This window comes from Protobothrops mucrosquamatus, unplaced genomic scaffold, assembly GCF_001527695.2.
Source record: "Protobothrops mucrosquamatus isolate PMUCROS unplaced genomic scaffold, P.Mucros_1.0 scaffold_187, whole genome shotgun sequence".
NCBI lineage: Eukaryota > Metazoa > Chordata > Lepidosauria > Squamata > Viperidae > Protobothrops > Protobothrops mucrosquamatus.
This window is the reverse complement of record NW_015386263.1, coordinates 10253-27364: the sequence shown is the minus strand read 5'-3', so window position 1 is coordinate 27364 and position 17112 is coordinate 10253. Positions and strand designations below refer to the sequence as shown.

General features: G+C 43.3%; 1 protein-coding gene across 1 annotated transcript; it reads left to right on the top strand.

Moving 5' to 3' along the window:
* The first annotated feature begins 434 nt into the window (after window positions 1-434).
* LOC107295078 (zinc finger protein 850-like) lies at window positions 435-13257 on the top strand. Its single transcript, XM_029285794.1, has 3 exons — window positions 435-709; window positions 794-2090; window positions 11499-13257. The coding sequence occupies exons 1-3, from the start codon at window positions 466-468 to the stop codon at window positions 12883-12885; spliced, it is 2928 nt and encodes a 975-aa protein (XP_029141627.1). The 5' UTR covers window positions 435-465; the 3' UTR covers window positions 12886-13257.
* The last annotated feature ends 3855 nt before the right edge of the window (window positions 13258-17112 follow it).

Genomic DNA, 17112 nt, shown 5'->3' with positions numbered 1-17112 from the left:
GCCTTTGAAGAAGGAATGAGTAGCTTGAATCAAAGCAGCCCCAGGTAAGAATAGAATAGAATAGAATAGAATAGAATAGAATAGAATAGAATAGAATAGAATAGAATAGAATAGAACTGGAACTGGAACTGGAACTGGAACTGGAACTTGGAGGTCTTCTAGTCCAGCCCCCTGCTCAAGTAGGAGAACGTATACCATTTCAGACAAGTGACTGTCTAGATCAGAAATATTTTTAGCCTCCTGAAGAATCCAAGAATATTACTGTTGGGAAAACCCCACAGACTGGCTATTGTCAGAAAAACACAAGATTGCAGACCATCGGTGAGATGATCTACCCAGAGAAAAGCTATACAAATGTTTGAAGAGCAGCCAAAATTTTACTCAGAACAGCTCCCTCATGACTCATGGAAGGATCCATGCTGGAGATTAGCTCTACCATTGCTCCAATCTGGCAAAAGATTTAGCATGCAAAGCACTCTAGTGAGACACAAGGGAACTGACATTGGGGAGAAACCATATGAGTGTCTGTATTGTGGGAAACGTTTTCTGCATAATTCCAAGCTGGTGATACACCAGAGGACTCATACAGGAGAGAAACCATACGAGTGTCCGGATTGTGGGAAAAGGTTCAGTCAGAATTCCAACCTGGTGATACACCGAAGGACTCACACTGGAGAAAAACCATATGAGTGTCCGGATTGTGGGAAAAGTTTCCAACAGAATTCTAAGCTGTTGATACACCAGAGGAGTCACACAGGAGACAAACCATATAAATGTCCAGATTGTGGGAAAGGGTTTAACTGGAATTCTGAGTTGGAAGTACACCAGAGGACTCACACAGGAGAAAAACCATATGAGTGCCCGGATTGTGGGAAAAGTTTCAGTCGGAATTCCCACCTGGTGGAACACCAGAGGACTCACACAGGAGAGAAACCATATGGGTGTCCAGATTGTGGGAAAGGTTTCCAGCAGAATTCCAAGTTGGTGCTACACCAGAGGACTCACACGGGAGAGAAACCATATGGGTGTCCGGATTGTGGGAAAAGTTTCAAGCAGAATTCCAAGCTGGTGATACACCAGAGGAGTCACACAGGAGAGAAACCATTTGAATGTCCGGATTGCGGGAAAAGTTTCAGTCAGAATGCCAACCTGGTGATACATCAGAGGACTCATACGGGAGAGATACCATATGAGTGTCCAGATTGTGGGAAACTTTTTAGTAGAAATTCCAAACTGCTCATGCACCAGAGGACCCACACGGGAGAGAAACCGTATGAATGTCCAGATTGTGAAAAAGGTTTCAATTGGAATTCTGACCTGGTGATACACCAGAGGATTCACACAGGAGAAAAACCGTATGAGTGTCTGGAGTGCGGGAAACGCTTCATTCGAAATTCCCACCTTGTGCAACACCGCAGGACTCACACAGAAGAGAAACCATATAAATGTCCAGATTGTGGGAAAGGTTTCTATCGGAATTCCCACCTGGTAATACACCAGAGATCTCACACAGGGGACAAACCATATCAGTGTCTGGATTGTGGTAAAAGTTTCAATTGGAATTCCACCCTAGTGATACACCAGAGGACTCACACAGGAGAAAAGCCATATGAGTGTGTCGAGTGTGGGAAAAGTTTCATTCGAAATTCTGACTTGGTGATACACCAGAGGACTCACACAGGAGAGAAACTGTATGAGTGTCTGGATTGTGGAAAAAGTTTCAATCAGAATTCTCACCTGATGTTACACCAGAGGTCTCACACAGGAGAGAAACCATATGAATGTCTATTTTGTGGGAAAGGTTTCAGTCAGAATTCCTACCTGGTTAAACATCAGAGAATTCACACAGGAGAAAAACCATATGAGTGTCCCGAATGTGGGAAAAGGTTCATTCGGAATTCTGGCTTGGTGATACACTGGAGGACTCACACAGGGGAGAAACCATATGAGTGTCCGGATTGTGGGAAAGATTTTAGCATTAGATCTAGCCTCATAAATCATGTAAGGTTACACACAGGGGAGAAACCATTCAAATGTCCAGATTGTGAACAGTGTTTCACACAAAATTCCTCTCTTTCCGCACACAAGAAGCTCCATATGAAGCAAAAATTGATGTGTGTGGAGGAATGTTAAATTTCATTTCTCTTCTCTCATTTGACACCCAGTTGAGAAATTAACCATTTAATTTCTTGTCTTGTTCTTTGTAGTCATGTGTGTCTTAGTATCAAACATGAGGCAGGAGAGCTGAGCTTCATTTTTCTGGCCCGGTCATTCCCTTTCCCAGCATTGAGGGGAACTGCTGTGTTGGGCCAGAGAAAAGGAACTCAGCTGTCTATTAGGTATGTTTGCCATTCTTGAGTTATTTCTACATATAATAAAGGTAGGATATAAATATGTATGTATTTTTATTTATTAAGGAAATGTATATGGTAGCCCAACTTAGTGTGACACTGGACAGCTTACAGCAATAAAACCCTGTACAGAAACCAATAAACCATATATATATGCAATTATTCCATTAGAACAGACCTTGGAGGTCTTCTAATCCAACCCCCTGCTCAAGCAGGAGACCCTATACCATTTCAGACAAGTGACTGTCCAGTCTTTTCTTAAAAACCTCCAATGATGAAGCACCCACAACTTCTGAAGGCAAGCCGTTCCACTTGTTAATTATTCTCATTGTTAGAAAGCTTCTCCTTAATGCCAAGTTGCTTCTCTCCTTGATTAGTTTCCACCCATTGTTTCTTGTGCCTTCTGGTGCTTTGGAAAAAATGAGTTGACCCCCTCCTCTTTGTGGCAACCTCTCAAATATTGGAATACTGCTATCATGCCCCCCCCTCAGTCCTTCTTTTCTTTAGGCTGGCCATATCCAAATCCTGCAACCGTTCTTCATGTGTTTTAGTCTCCATGCCTTTAATCATCTTAGTTCCACTTTGCACTTTTTCAACATATTTTTGTAATGTGGTGACCAAAACTGGATACAGTATTTCAGGTATGGTCTTACTAAGGCTTTACAAAATGGTAGCAATTGGTCAGTACATGAAGTTTTGTCAGTCAAGGACTACCTGTACATAGTTGGGTATCGTAGGATGGATGATGTCTCCTAGCGGTTTCACATATATGTTAAAAAGGAGCAGTGAATGGCTTGAGCCCTGGGCATCCCAAACTGCAAGGGCCTAGGACTCAGCCTCTCTTCTCCTACCCACACCAACTGGAACCGGGCATAGAGGCAGAAGTAGAACCACCTTAATAAAATGCCTCCCATTTCCAGTCCCCAAAGCTGGTCCAGACGAATATCACGGTCAATGGTATTGAAATCTGATGAGAGGTCTAGGAGGGACAAAATGGCTGTACCCCATCTATCCCCAGGCCACCAAAAGTCCATGAGAATTGCAACCAATGCCATTTTGGTGATGTGCCCCAGCCTGAACCCAGACCGAGAAGGGCCCAGGTGTCTTTCTCCCGCACAGCCCTTTCTCCGGGTGGCAAAGTCAGAGCTGCAAGCAGAGGGCAAGTTGAAGTTCCAGGCTGCCAACCTCTCATTGCCCAATTCAGCTGCACTTTTAAGTGATCTTAAGTTGAGGTTTCTAGGTCAGAGGTAGGCAACCTTGGCTCTTTTACGACTCGTGGACTTCAACTCCCAGAATTCCTGAGCCAGCTGTGCTGAGGGGAAAGGGAGAGGTTTCCAAGCTCAGCCATTCTGGCTCAGGAATTCTGGGAGAGGAAGTCCACGAGTCATAAAAGAGCCAAGGTTGCCTACCCCTGTTCTAGGTGGTCCATAAAGAAAAAGTCCCAAACTTGTCTTTTTAAAAAGTTGCAGATTTTCTTGAAACTTTTCTTTCCGTTGCGTTGATAGATTTATAGTTAAACCATCATAATGAAAGTTGGTGTCAGCTTTATATTCCAAAATTGCAATTGACTCCTCTGCATTTTCAGCTACTTGTGAAGATGTCTTAGTAGTTTGGTAACTTTCTACACATGTTTGCATCTCTAAAGTAGTTTGAGAAGATATTTTTTTTAATCATCCTTGGAACACAGCTGGTCTACAAGCTGGTGGATTCTGTTAGATAATTTTCAAACACATCTCTAATAATGTGCTCCTCCATCTTGACTCCCTCTTTGGTCCAAGTGTGGAACAATCCAATGAAAGAAAGAAAAAAACAGCAACACAAAGCAATACTTCTTACTTTAAGATTCAGAGGTTTATTTCAGCAATAATTTGGAACACGCACATAAACATCATTTACGTTAAAAACTCATTGCAATGAGGACCAATGACATAGCAGATCCAATAATGATAGCTATTGGGCAATGGCAAATCAATCAGGTCTGTTCCCAACCTCTTATACCATTTCCCATCCTAAAACCGCAGACAGGTGGTAGCAATCTAGCACTTTCTGCAGACTTTTTGCTGACCATAACTTTCCTCATACCCATGTACATCTGAACCCGCACCTGTCAACTACTTTCAATTCCCCATTTCTCATAATTCCAGTCCTTGTGTTCTAAATATATTTGAAACTAGCTGTACCCGGCCACGCGTTGCTGTGGCTCAGTCTGGTAAAAGCGTGTGTTGCTTTTACGTCCAACAGATGGTGCTGTTTTTCAAAAAAGCATGTTTTACCTGTCACAGGTGTGACATCTATATAATATAGGTATATAAAAACACGCGCGTATTTGAATGCAACGTTGTGTCAAAATTTCAAAGCAATCGGTGAAGAACTTTTGGAGATTTAAGATTTTGAACAAACGAACATTTACATTTTTATTTATATATAGATAAGCAAGCTTAGCAAAATCATATTAAATAAAGTACAGTTGCAGTTTAGATTACAAATAGCTCCTTCAGATTGTAAAACTGAACATAGCACAGACTTTGGTTCAATACTTTTTCCACGAGGCCTGATTTAGTTCACCTGGGCCTAAATCTGGCATAGAAAAACAATAGCCAATATTTTCATCTTCCATACAAGAATAGATTAGAAATTGCTAGCCGTTCAGGAATCATAAAATTCAAATAGTTAGCCATCCAAAGTAAAACAGAAAAAGCTACAAATTACTACAATTCATAAACTAAAACCACAACTTTCTGCCTTTATGTCTCGCTTATTTTTTTTTATTTCGCTCCATGCTTCCTTATTTTGGCTTGCCTTAGCAGCTTTCTTCCTTATTGTTTAACACAAGAAATCCCCCAAATGGCGCAGGTCTTCAAAAAGGCATAGCGGGCTGTAACTAAAGAGATCCTCTTTTAACTTAGTAAAGATTAATACAGTAGTCATTACAGGTGATTAAGAAGTGAAAGGCACAACTTTCCATTTAAAAAGTAAATTTTAAAATGGCGGTTTTAACAACAGATTGCACCCTTCCCCACCCCAGCTTTCAGCACCCAGTTGCTTTGAAGCGCAGCTCCTGAAGTTACTTGCAGACCTTAGCTGTATCAGAGGATCTTGAAGGGTAATTCTAAGACTCTTCTCTAAATCAGGAGAGTCATATAAACTGAAGGACAGATAGATAACCTTTATTGTCATTTTTTTTACTGCGGGCACAATGGCACACATTAAAAATAAAATTTAGTTGCTTGCTCTCAAAGTACACATACATAACATACTTAAATATACTATATACAACATATGTATAGACCTACACCCTTACATATAAGTAATATATAAATATTAATCACTGTCCATCTTGAATACATAATGGAAGGAGGAAGTTTTAGAGTTCACAAGGTTAATACTATATGGAACAAAGCTGTGACTGAATCTGGATGTTCTGCTTCGGATACCTCGGAGCCTCCTCCCAGAAGGTAACAAGGAAACAAGGAATGCCAGTTCATTCCATTAGTAGTTGAAGAGCTATAGTCCAGGGGAAATATCCTTCAGGGATCCCTCCCTGGACATGTACTCAGTTGGCCATTTTCACAGGAAGGTTGAGAATTCCTTGAGAAAAAGGGAGGCTTTATATATATATAAAAATTTGAATTGCTAACAAAGAATTAAGGGAGAACTGGAATAGCTATTTTGAACTTTTTAGTTCTTTTCAACCAGACATACCCTTCTGAGATTCGAACCTGGGCTGTCTGCATGTTAAGCAGCTGTGATAACCTCTAGGCCACAGGCTCTTTCTCACTATGTCAGCTGAAGAGACAGGGGAGAATTACCTTGAGTGCTTTTTATGCACCCTGTCGACCCAAATATGGGAGAAAGAAATCTATATATATATATATAATACCTAAGTAATCTATATATACGGTATATATAATACCTAAATATATAATACCTAAGTAATTATTAAAGTATGCAAAACATTATTGAAAATGTATTTGAGAGTATCTGTGTGAAGAGAAAGTTAAAGAAAACGATGTACTACTTTAAAGAAAAATTTAGAGTTTTAAAAAGGATGTATACAAAAGAAAAAATAAATATTATTCTATGAGGGTCGTTTGGAGGAAGGGACCTAAATTTAAAACTGAAGTTTAAAGCATGTATGTTAAGAAGTTAAAAGAAAAGAATGTATTAGAAAGTTTTGACTTTAGAAATGTGTTTAAAGAAGTTTAGCATTTTAAAAAAGGATGAAAAATAAATTTTTTCCCTCTAAGGAGAAAGAATCTGAAAGAAAGCTATTCTCCTGAGCAACTGAAGGCAGGACAAGAAGCAACTGATGGAAACTGACCAAGGAGAGAAGCAACCTAAGGAGAAACTTCCTGACAGTGAGAACAATTAACCAGTGGAACAACCTGCCTCCAGAAGCTTTGAATGTTCCAACACAGGAAGTTTTTAAGAAGAGACTGGACAGCCATTTGTCTGAAATGGTATAGGGTTTCCTGCCTGAGCAGGGGGTTGGATTAGATGACCTCCAAGGTACCTTCCAACTCTATTATTATTGTTGTTGTTGTTGTTGTTAGAATACAGTGAACCTTGTTAATATAAATGGTGATAGTTCACAAAGATTATTAGGTGCAAATAGAATTATATAAAATTTTCACAGCAAGGAAGATATAGCAGAAATTGTTAAATTGATCATTTTATTCAAAGAGGAGAATATACTTAAGTATGCTTTTCATTTGGATATCACCTCTGGATTTTATGCTTGTGATGAAAAAAAATGAAACTGACTTTGGTTTTATCGACTAGATTTGTTGTTATAGAAATGGCTGGTTATATACTATTGTGTAAAAGCAAAAAGTTGGGGCTGGAGTGTTTTTATCTTGTACTGTGCTAAAAAGAGTAGGAGGTCAACGCTTTTTTTTCTTTTTTCCCCTTGCACATTTTCTTTTCTCTTCTCTTTTTCCTTCCCCTAATTTCCCATATCTACTTCTCTTCGTATTTTATGTAGAGATAAAACAACAATTAAAAAAAGTTTCTGAGTGGTCCAGTGCAGTGATCCGAACAGGAGGTGCCCAAGGCTTGAGTGACCCACTGTGCAAGGCCTTCCTGGTCCAGGAAAGGGCACAATTAGCACACCAAATGAATCTGCCAAGCCCCTCCCTCAGCCACGGCCTCTTCAAGCAGGCACCCTGACTCCAGGAGGAAATTCCAAGTTGTGGACCAGCTCGGTCCACAACAGTGATCACATGACCCCAGGACACTGAAACTCACAAATACAAGTCAATTGCCAAGTATCTCAATTTTGATCACGTGACAAGGGGGAATGCTGCAATGGTTGCAAGTGCGAAAAATGGTCACAAGTCACTTTGTGCCAGACATGTCAAACACAAGGCCCGGGGGCCGGATGCGGTCCGCAAAGTGGTTTCATGTGGCCCGTGAAGCCATCCTGGAAACAGTGAGGGAACGGCCCCCGCTGCCTTGGCCCTGGCCCAGGCCAGCCGGGAGCCAATGTACAATTTTATGGTGGCAATCTATGCTGAAACGCATTCAGTCTTAGCTGCACAAGGCTGTCTAGAAACAGCGAAGAACCAGCCCCTGCCGCATCGGCCCCGCCACCTGGGTGCATGCTGGGGAGGTGTCGCCCTTTGTGAGGAATGAAGAAATGGACCATGCCTTGGCGCTTGCCCCGGTCCCACCCCCTTCTGCCAGAGACCCTCAGATCTGTCCCCCTTCTGCCCAGGCCCCCTTGACGCGAACGATGTAGAACTGGCCATGTCCATCCAGTAGGCCACATCCACTCCACACCCACCCAGTAGGCCGCACCCACCCTGCCCCCCCCGAGGGCAACCACAATGCTGATGCGGCCCTCAATGAAATTGAGTTTGACACCCGCTTTATGCAGTGCTGTTGTAACTTCAAATGGTCGCTAAAGGAAATGTTTTCAGCCACAGACTACCTGTATATAATTGGGTGTCATAGAATGGATGGCCTCCCCTAGCAGTTTCATGTAGATTTTAAAAAGCAGCAGCAAAAGGCTTTTGTTCCAGGGAATCCCAAATGGCAGGGGCCCAGACTCGGCCCCTCTTCTGCTACCCGCACCAACTGAACCGGCTGTTGAAACGTCTCCCATTTCCAGTCCCCAAAACCAATCCAGAAGGATATCATGGTCGATGGTATTGAAACTTGATTAGAGGTCTAGGAGGGACAAAATGGTCGTACCCCATCTATCCCAAGGCCTCCAAAAGTCCATGAGAATTGCAACCAGTGCAATTTTGTTGCTGTGCCCTAGACTGAACCCAGACCGAGAAGGGCCCAGGTGTCTTTCTCCTGCACAGCCCTTTCTCCAGGTGGCAAAAATCAGACCTCCAATCAGAGGGTCAGTTAAAGTTCCAGGCTGCCAACCTCTTATTCCCCTCTTCAGCTGCACTGAGAAACGATCTTAATCTGCAGCAATGCCTTGAATTCCTCTGCCAGGAAAACCTCTCATGATTTTCTTATGCACGGCAAACTGCTGTTGAAGGTATGAAGCTGGCCAGGATGCCAACTGTGCAGAAGGGGGGGAATGACTCTTCCAGCCCTCTCCTGAGCTTGGAAAAGAAATATAGGTAGTTCTCAGGTTGTGAGAGCAATTGGCACCCGAATTTCCATTGCTTAGCAGGGATGGGGCACCAGTAGGAGATATGGTGCTTGTTAGCTAAACATGGAAGTAAAAGAAAATAAAATCACAGAAGACACAAGGGATCAAGCTTCAGTCTTTCACCTTCCCTAAACTGCAGAGGCAAATTTCGAGTTATCTTGTACTCCACCTCCCCAGAGGAAAAAAGCGGCGTGAACAAAGGGAGGTGCACTTCCCCACTTCCTATTTGTACACCATTTCCATCCCCCCACCCACCCTCAAAGGGCGCTTTCCTTTGGTTTAGTTGCCGCTTCTTTGCAAACGAAAAGCTGTGGGATAGATCCTCAGGGAGAAAAGCTATGGATGTGCTCGGTGGGAGTCGAATACGACTTGATGGGACAGAAGGAAGCCCGGAAACAATGAGAACGTCTTGCAAACGCCTTGTGGTGGGGTCGGACGAGCGTGGTTTTCGGCCTTCTGTCGCTAGATGGCGCTCTACAAAGAAGCAACGCTCACGCCTGGAAAGCAGGTACGGTACAGCGGCGGCCGAACTATTCTAGGGGAGGGGAATAGACTGAGCTGGAACTTGCTGAAACGATAGAGAGTATTGAAACGATAGAGAGTACTACTAGAGAGGACGTGGGGAAGAGGCGAAGGAAAGAGGAACTTCCTCTTCCGACTCGCCCAAGGGAGGAGGATGGCGTCGGTGGAGCCTCTTGTGTTGTTTCCAGGGTGGAAGCGGCTCCTGGAAGGTGAGTGGAGGGCAGGTCGGAGGAGAAGCCGGGAGCAAGTCGAGCAGCGAAGCAACGAGGCCGAAACGTGTGGGCTGCTGCTGCTGCTGCATAATCTTTCTCTCCCCAAATTTTATTCCTCGAGGGTTGCACGATTTAAAGCTGCTGCCTGTGATTTTCTGCTGGCAGATTTGGGAGATTTAAAAAAAATCTTTATTTCTATTTGACATTTCTTCACCGCCCATCTCCTTCATCCTTCACGTAACACTTGATTTCTTGTGGTTTTATTTGACATGTTTTCCTGGCAAGCGAGGCGTTTCATGGGCAAAACGAACGGTTTAAATCTTGCATAGGATTTGGGCACCATTTCATCAGTTAGCCCCCCCGCTTTTTAAATTAAATAAAATTGAGCGAATGTACTTCTGGGACATTTTGCACACTGAAATATATATATATTATCTTGAGTTTGGTGCACCCTGTCGGCCCAAATATGGGAGAAAGGAATCTCAGAAGGGTATGTCTGGTTGAAAAGAACTAAAAAGTTCAAAATGGCTATTCCAGTTCTCCCTTAATTCTTTGTTAGCAATCCAAATTTTGAAATATATATATATATATATATATATATATATATATATATATATATATATATATATATATATATATATATATATATATATATATATATGTATATGTATATGTATATATATATTTAGCTACACAAGTAAAAACATGACTCTTGGGTATGTCCATATTTTAAAAAGCAATAAGTAGTTGATCACCAAGAGAATGAAACGTATAAAAAATTTTATTTACTAAACCAAGCTTTCGTCAAGAGCTCTTGACATCATCAGGGTGTGCAAGCCATTGTTGGGAGTCGCTTATATGCAGCCGCTAATATGCATATATAATATGCATATATGCAGCCACTAATATGCATATAAGCGACTCCCAACAATGGCTTGCACACCCTGGTGTCAAGAGCTCTTGACGAAAGCTTGGTTTAGTAAATAAAATTTTTTATACGTTTTATTCTCTTGGTGATCAACTACTTATTGGTGTTTCTTTTTTCATGGTAATATAAGGTTATTGTTTTTTTGCTGCTTTCACGTGTTCTGGCAGCCATTCTTTAAACAATAATGAAACTAACCCATTAATATGAATCTTACAGACAAAGAGGATGCCAAGAAGAGCACTCTGGACAACAGAGAATGAGAAGCAGCATTAAAATGCAAAAGAAGGCATCAATCACATTTATTTTCCACTTCCTTCGGAAAGTGTAAAAACTCTGCTCCTTCCTCAGCAAATGAGAAACAAGGGAGAGAATAACAAGGACAGAGTTTTGAACTGGAAAAAAATAGAGTATGTGCAACTCAAGGAAACATTACATGAGAAGTCAAAGGGGATAGTTTCCAAAGAAAGAACAAGTGGGAAATACATGGAGGTCAGTGGGAAGGAAAAGGTACTTTGGATAGCCAAAATGGGCAGGCATTAATTAAAGCCTTTGAGGAAGGAAAGAGTGGCTTGAATCAAAGAACCACCAGGTAAGAGATTAGAAATATTTTTGGCCTCCAAGAATATCAGTGTTGGAAAAACCGCACAGACTGCCTATTGTGGGAAAAACACAGATTGCAAATTACATCTTAATTATGCACAAGTGGATCCACCCCTTCAAAAGCAATACAAATGCTTGGAGTACGGCAAAAGCTTTACTCAGAACAGGTTTCTCATGATTCATGGAAGGACTCAAATTGAAGAGAAGCTCTACTAGTGCTCTCATTGTGGCAAAAGATTTAGCATGCAAACCAATCTGGTGAGACACAAGAGGACTCACCCTGGAGAGAAACCATATGAGTGTCTGTATTGTGGGAAAGGTTTCCAGCATAATTCCAAGCTGGTGATACACCAGAGGACTCACACGGGAGAGAAACCATATAAGTGTCTGTATTGTGGGAAAAGTTTCAGTCAGAATTGCAACCTGGTGAAACACCATAAAACTCATACAGGAGAAAAACTATATGAGTGCGCTGATTGTGGGAAAACTTTCAAGCAGAATTCCAACCGGCTTGTCCACCAGAGAACTCACACAGGAGAGAAACCCTTTGATTGTCCTGATTGTGGGAAAAGTTTCAGTTATAATTCCAACCTTCTGAAACATCGGAGGACCCACACAGGAGATAAACCATATGAATGTCCAGATTGCGAGAAAGGTTTCAGTTGGAATTCTGACTTGGTAAAACACCAGAAGACTCACACGGGAGAAAAACCGTATCAGTGCCTGGATTGTGGGAAAAGTTTCAGTCGGAATTCACACCTGGTGGAACACCAGAGAATTCACACAGGAGAAAAACCATATGAGTGTCCTGATTGTGGGAAAGGTTTCTCTCGGAATTCCTACCTAGTGGTACACCAGAGAAATCATACAGGGGAGAAAGTGTATGAGTGTCAAGTGTGTGGGAAAACTTTCAGTTGGAAGTCTGAACTGGTGAAGCACCAGAAGACTCATACAGGGGAGAAACCATTTCAGTGTCTGGATTGTGGTAAAAGTTTCAGTTGGAATTCCGCCCTGGTGATACACCAGAGGTCTCACACAGGAGAAAAACCATATGAGTGTGTCGAGTGTGGGAAAGGTTTCACTCGAAATTCTGACTTGGTGATACACCAGAGGACTCACACAGGAGAGAAACTGTATGAGTGTCCAGATTGTGGAAAAAGTTTCAGTCAGAATTCTCACCTGATGTTACACCAGAGGACTCATACGGGAGAGAAACCATATGAGTGTATGTATTGTGGGAAATGTTTCAGTCATAATTCCAACCGGGTGAAACACCAGAGAACTCACACAGGAGAGAAACCGTATGAATGTCTCGAGTGTGGGAAAAGTTTCAGTCAGAATTCGTACCTGATGAAACACCAGAGAATTCACACAGGAGAAAAACCATATGAGTGTGTCGAGTGTGGGAAATGTTTCTACCGGAATTACGACTTGGTGATACACTGGAGGACTCACACAGGAGAAAAACCGTATGAGTGTCCGGATTGTGGAAAAGATTTTAGTATTAGGTCTAACCTTATAAATCATGTAAGGTTACACACAGGGGAGAAACCATTCAAATGCCCAGATTGTGGACAGTGTTTCACACGGAATTCCTCCCTTATCGCACACAAGAAATTCCACATGAGTCAAAATTTGATGTGTGTAGAGGAATCTTGAACTTCTCGTCTCTCATTGGGAACCCAGCTGAGAAATTAACCATTTAATTTCTTGCATGATTCTTTTTAGTCAGACATGTATTCGTATCAGACATGTGGAAGGAGATCTGAGCTTCCTTCCTCTGACCCAGCGCAGTCATTTTCTTGTGGAAAACGAAAGAACTCTTACGAATTCCAGAGGGGTTTAGCAGAGAGGTTTATTTGCGCAGGTTCAGAAGCATAATGGAGATAGGCAATTCTGAACAAGGAGGGCGGGATTAGACTTCAGTTTTATACTATCCTTTCAGGAACAAAAGGACTACACATGGAAATACACATTGTAATACATTTGGATCGTTTCTCATGGACATACAATGGAAGGGTTTGCTACATACAAAGTATCCATGTGCAATGCGCATTTGGTTAGCCACATATTACTGACACAGAACTTTCCCAGTGAATTTTCCCAGTGATTATGCATTACATCATTATTCTAGCAATTATGCAGACAAATCATTATTCTAGTTATGCAGACAAATCATTATTCTAGTAATTGTTCATTTTACTACATTATTTTCCTTTCAGAGAGTCAAGAGGAACTGACGTGCTGGGCAGAGAATATAAGCTTGGATCTGTATTAGATATGTTTGCTGTCTTGGTTTATTTCTACATGTCATAAAGAAGGATATAAATATGTATGTATATATTTTTATTTATTAAGAATATGTATATGGCAGCCCAACTCATGATGACATGGTTTACAGCAATGAAACCCAATACAGAAACTAATAAACCCCATATATAGCAAATGGTAAAGTTCAAAGCGTCCACTTTTGACGTGTACTTGCTCTGCAAATACAGGGCACCTCTAGAATGGCTGATGGTCTGGGAATTCCAAAAAGGTGATTATTGCTTTTTTCAGATTAGAAATTAACCAGGTCTCCTAGCCTTACTAACTACGTTCATGCCCAGTGCCATTCTTGCTCAAAACTGGTCATCTTTCTCCTTGCAAGGAGTTGAATTGGAAAAGTTAAGCACAGGATTTGTGTCTCATAGAGTAGGGCAGGGGTAGGGTCTGCAATGGAAAATTGGTACAGTAGATGAATCTGCAAAAGCTCAGCTGGTCTTCTCCTGCCATGGAGGTTAAAGTAGAACCACTGTAATACAGTGGCTCCCATTTCCAGTCCCCAAAGCTTGTCCAAGAAGGATATCATGGTCGATGTTACTGAAACCTGATGAGATGTCTAGGAGGGGCCACTAAATGAAATGTTGTAAGTCGAGGAATGCATTGGATTGAATTTGTCTGCTAAGGAAAGCTCTCATGATTTTCTTACGAATAACAAACTGCTGTTCAAGGTATAAAGCCAGCCAGGATGCCCATTTTCTAAAAGGGGAGAATTCATTCTTTCAGGCCTCTCCTGAGCTTGTAGAACAGTGGTTCTCAACCTGTGGGTCGGGACCCCATTTGGGGTCGATCGACCATTTCATGGGGGTCGCCAAGCAAGGCTGTCCGCCATTTTTTTTGTCCGCCATTTTTTTTCCTTTTCCGGCGGGTGCCTTACCTCCCTTGGGCTGGGCCAGCTGGTGGTCGGCCTGCTCCGTCTCTGCCGCTTGCCAGCTATGCCTCAGCCGGCGCAGGGGGTGGAACCACGCATGCACGGCGCTCCTGGGCAGGGAAAGTCCTTGACTTACGACCAGTTGGGTAATCCTCGACTTACGACTTATCTATCTATCTATCTATCTATCTATCTATCTATCATCCATCTATCTATCATCCATCTATCTTGTCTGTCTGTCTGTCTGTCTGTCTGTCTGTCTGTCGTCTGTCTGTCTGTCTGTGCGTGCTCCGTCAATACCTTGACTTCCTTCAATAGCCAGCAGATGCAACTCTCACACCTTTTCTGTTTGTTTCCTGAGGGACTTCTTTCATTATTCCCCTCTACTGACTCCTGCAGGATAGGAGGGCTTTCTGCTTGCTCCAGGGTCACCCAGGGCTCCAGGTTCAGGACTTCAAGGTCAGCCAGCCTATGGCTTTTTGCTGTGCTTTTGGGTGTTTGCCAAACTCCTCTGCCCTGTGTTACCCCTAGTGGATCTTATAAGGGGAGAGGCAGGTGGGTCTATGGTTAGCAAAAAGAATCCGGAGACTCATTGGACTTTTTCAGATTAACAAATGTTATTAAAAATTAGGAGTTAATTTATAAGGGCAATCTGTCTCAAATATAACCTGCATTTGCATAACCGGCCTGTCTTCCAATTCTCTCTCCACAAACTCTGTGTAAATCCTACATCAGTCTGAGTCGGCGTTTCTCAACTTTGAGATGTCTGGACTTCAATTTCTAGAAAATTCCACACATCTAAATATTTCACACATCTAATAGAATCAAACAGTACTGAGAGAGACCTTGGAAGTCTTCTAGTCGGCATGCCAGCAACCGGTATGCACAAACAAGCAAAGCCCCATCCCTGGCATGTAGGCAGCACACAAAACTACACATCCTCGGGTCCGCGGAAAAACCTCTTTCCACGGAACTGGTGCCCAAAAGGTTGGGGATCTCTGTTCTAGTCCAACCCAAGGCTCAACACAGGACTCTCATACCATCTCAGTCAAATGGTTGTCCATTCTATTTTTGAAAACCTCCAGGGGCAGAACAGTGACCATCCCACGAGGCAAGCTATTCCATTACGTAATTCAGGGGTGTCAAACTCAATTTCATTGAGGGCCGCATCAGCATTGCGGTTGTCCTCGGGGGGGGGGCGGGTAGGTGTGGCCAAGGTGGGCGTGGCTGGAGTGGGTGTGGCTTACTGGGCGGGCATGGCCAGCTCTACATTGTTTGCGTCAAGGGTGCCTGTGGGGGCCTGGGCAGGAGTGGGACAGATCTGAGGGTCTCTGGCAGAAAGGGGTGAGACCAAGGGAAGCGCCAAGGCATGGTCCACTGGAAGAGCCTGCTGAAACCCCAAGCCGGATATGTGNAGGTGGGCGTGGCTGGAGTGGGTGTGGCTTACTGGGCGGGCATGGCCAGCTCTACATTGTTTGCGTCAAGGGTGCCTGTGGGGGCCTGGGCAGGAGTGGGACAGATCTGAGGGTCTCTGGCAGAAAGGGGTGAGACCAAGGGAAGCGCCAAGGCATGGTCCACTGGAAGAGCCTGCTGAAACCCCAAGCCGGATATGTGAAGTAGGCTAGGGCCATTTGCTAGCCACTTCCAGGCGATGGTGCATTTCTTCATTCCTCACAAAGGGTGGCACCTCCCCAGCATGCACTCGGGGTAGGGCTAACATGGCAGGGGCTGGTCCCTCGCTGTTTCCAGGCGGCCTTGTGAAGCTAAGACTGAATGCATTTTAGCATAGATGGCCACCACAAAATTGTATATTGGCTCCCTGGCGGCCTGGGCCGGGGCCAAGGCAGCAGGGGCCATTCCCTCACTGTTTCCAGGATGGCTTCGCGGGCCACATGAAACCATGTCATGGGCCACATCCGACCCCCGGGCCTTGTGTTTGACATGTCTGAAGTAATTGCTCTCGCTGTTAGAAAATTTCTCCTCCTAGGTTGGTTCTCTCTTTGACAGGCTTCAGCTGTGGCTTGCAAAAGCTTATGCCTGCTCAGAAAAGGTGGTATGGGACCTCTGATGTTTTGCCTCAGCTGCCTTTGCTCCTTTTCACTTGGTGGCCTGCTTTGGCCTGTACTGGCATACCGGAGCACCCGCACGTGTCACAGCTGCAGCTGCATAGCTTCAAGGCAGCCAAAAAAAGCGAATACAATCCTTGTTTGTATAAACAGAGGCCTGGAATCCAAATCGCGTGAAGTATTAGTATTGCTTTACAAAGCCTTAGTAAGGCCCCATCTGGAATCCTGCATCCAGTTTTGGTTACCACATTACAAAAAAAGAGGTTGAGACTTTGGAAAAAGTGCAAAGAAGAGCAACTAAGATGATTAAGGGCCTGGAGAGTAAAACATATAAGAACGGTTACAGACTTGGGTTATGGCTAGTCTAGAGAAAAGAAGGCCTAGGCAGAGATAGGCAACCTTGGCTCTTTTATGACTCGTGGACTTCAACTCCCAGAATTCCTGAGCCAGCCATGCTGAGGAGAAAGGGAGAGGTTTCCAAGCTGAGCCATGCTGGCTCAGGAATTCTGGGAGTTGAAGTCAATGAGTCATAAAACAGCCAAGGTTGCCTACCCCTGGATAGGGTTGCCTGTTTGAGCAGGGGGTTTGGCTAGAAGACCTATAAGGAGCCTTCCAGCTCTATTCTGA

Excerpts from the sequence above, each read along its gene's own strand:
- LOC107295078 (XM_029285794.1), top strand. The coding sequence starts at position 466 with ATGCAAAGCACTCTAGTGAGACACAAGGGAACTGACATTGGGGAGAAA. Across the intron at positions 710-793 it reads GTGTCCGGATTGTGGGAAAA|GGTTTAACTGGAATTCTGAG; the intron begins GTTTCCAACAGA and ends ATTGTGGGAAAG. Across the intron at positions 2,091-11,498 it reads TCTCTTTCCGCACACAAGAA|GACTCACCCTGGAGAGAAAC; the intron begins GCTCCATATGAA and ends GAGACACAAGAG.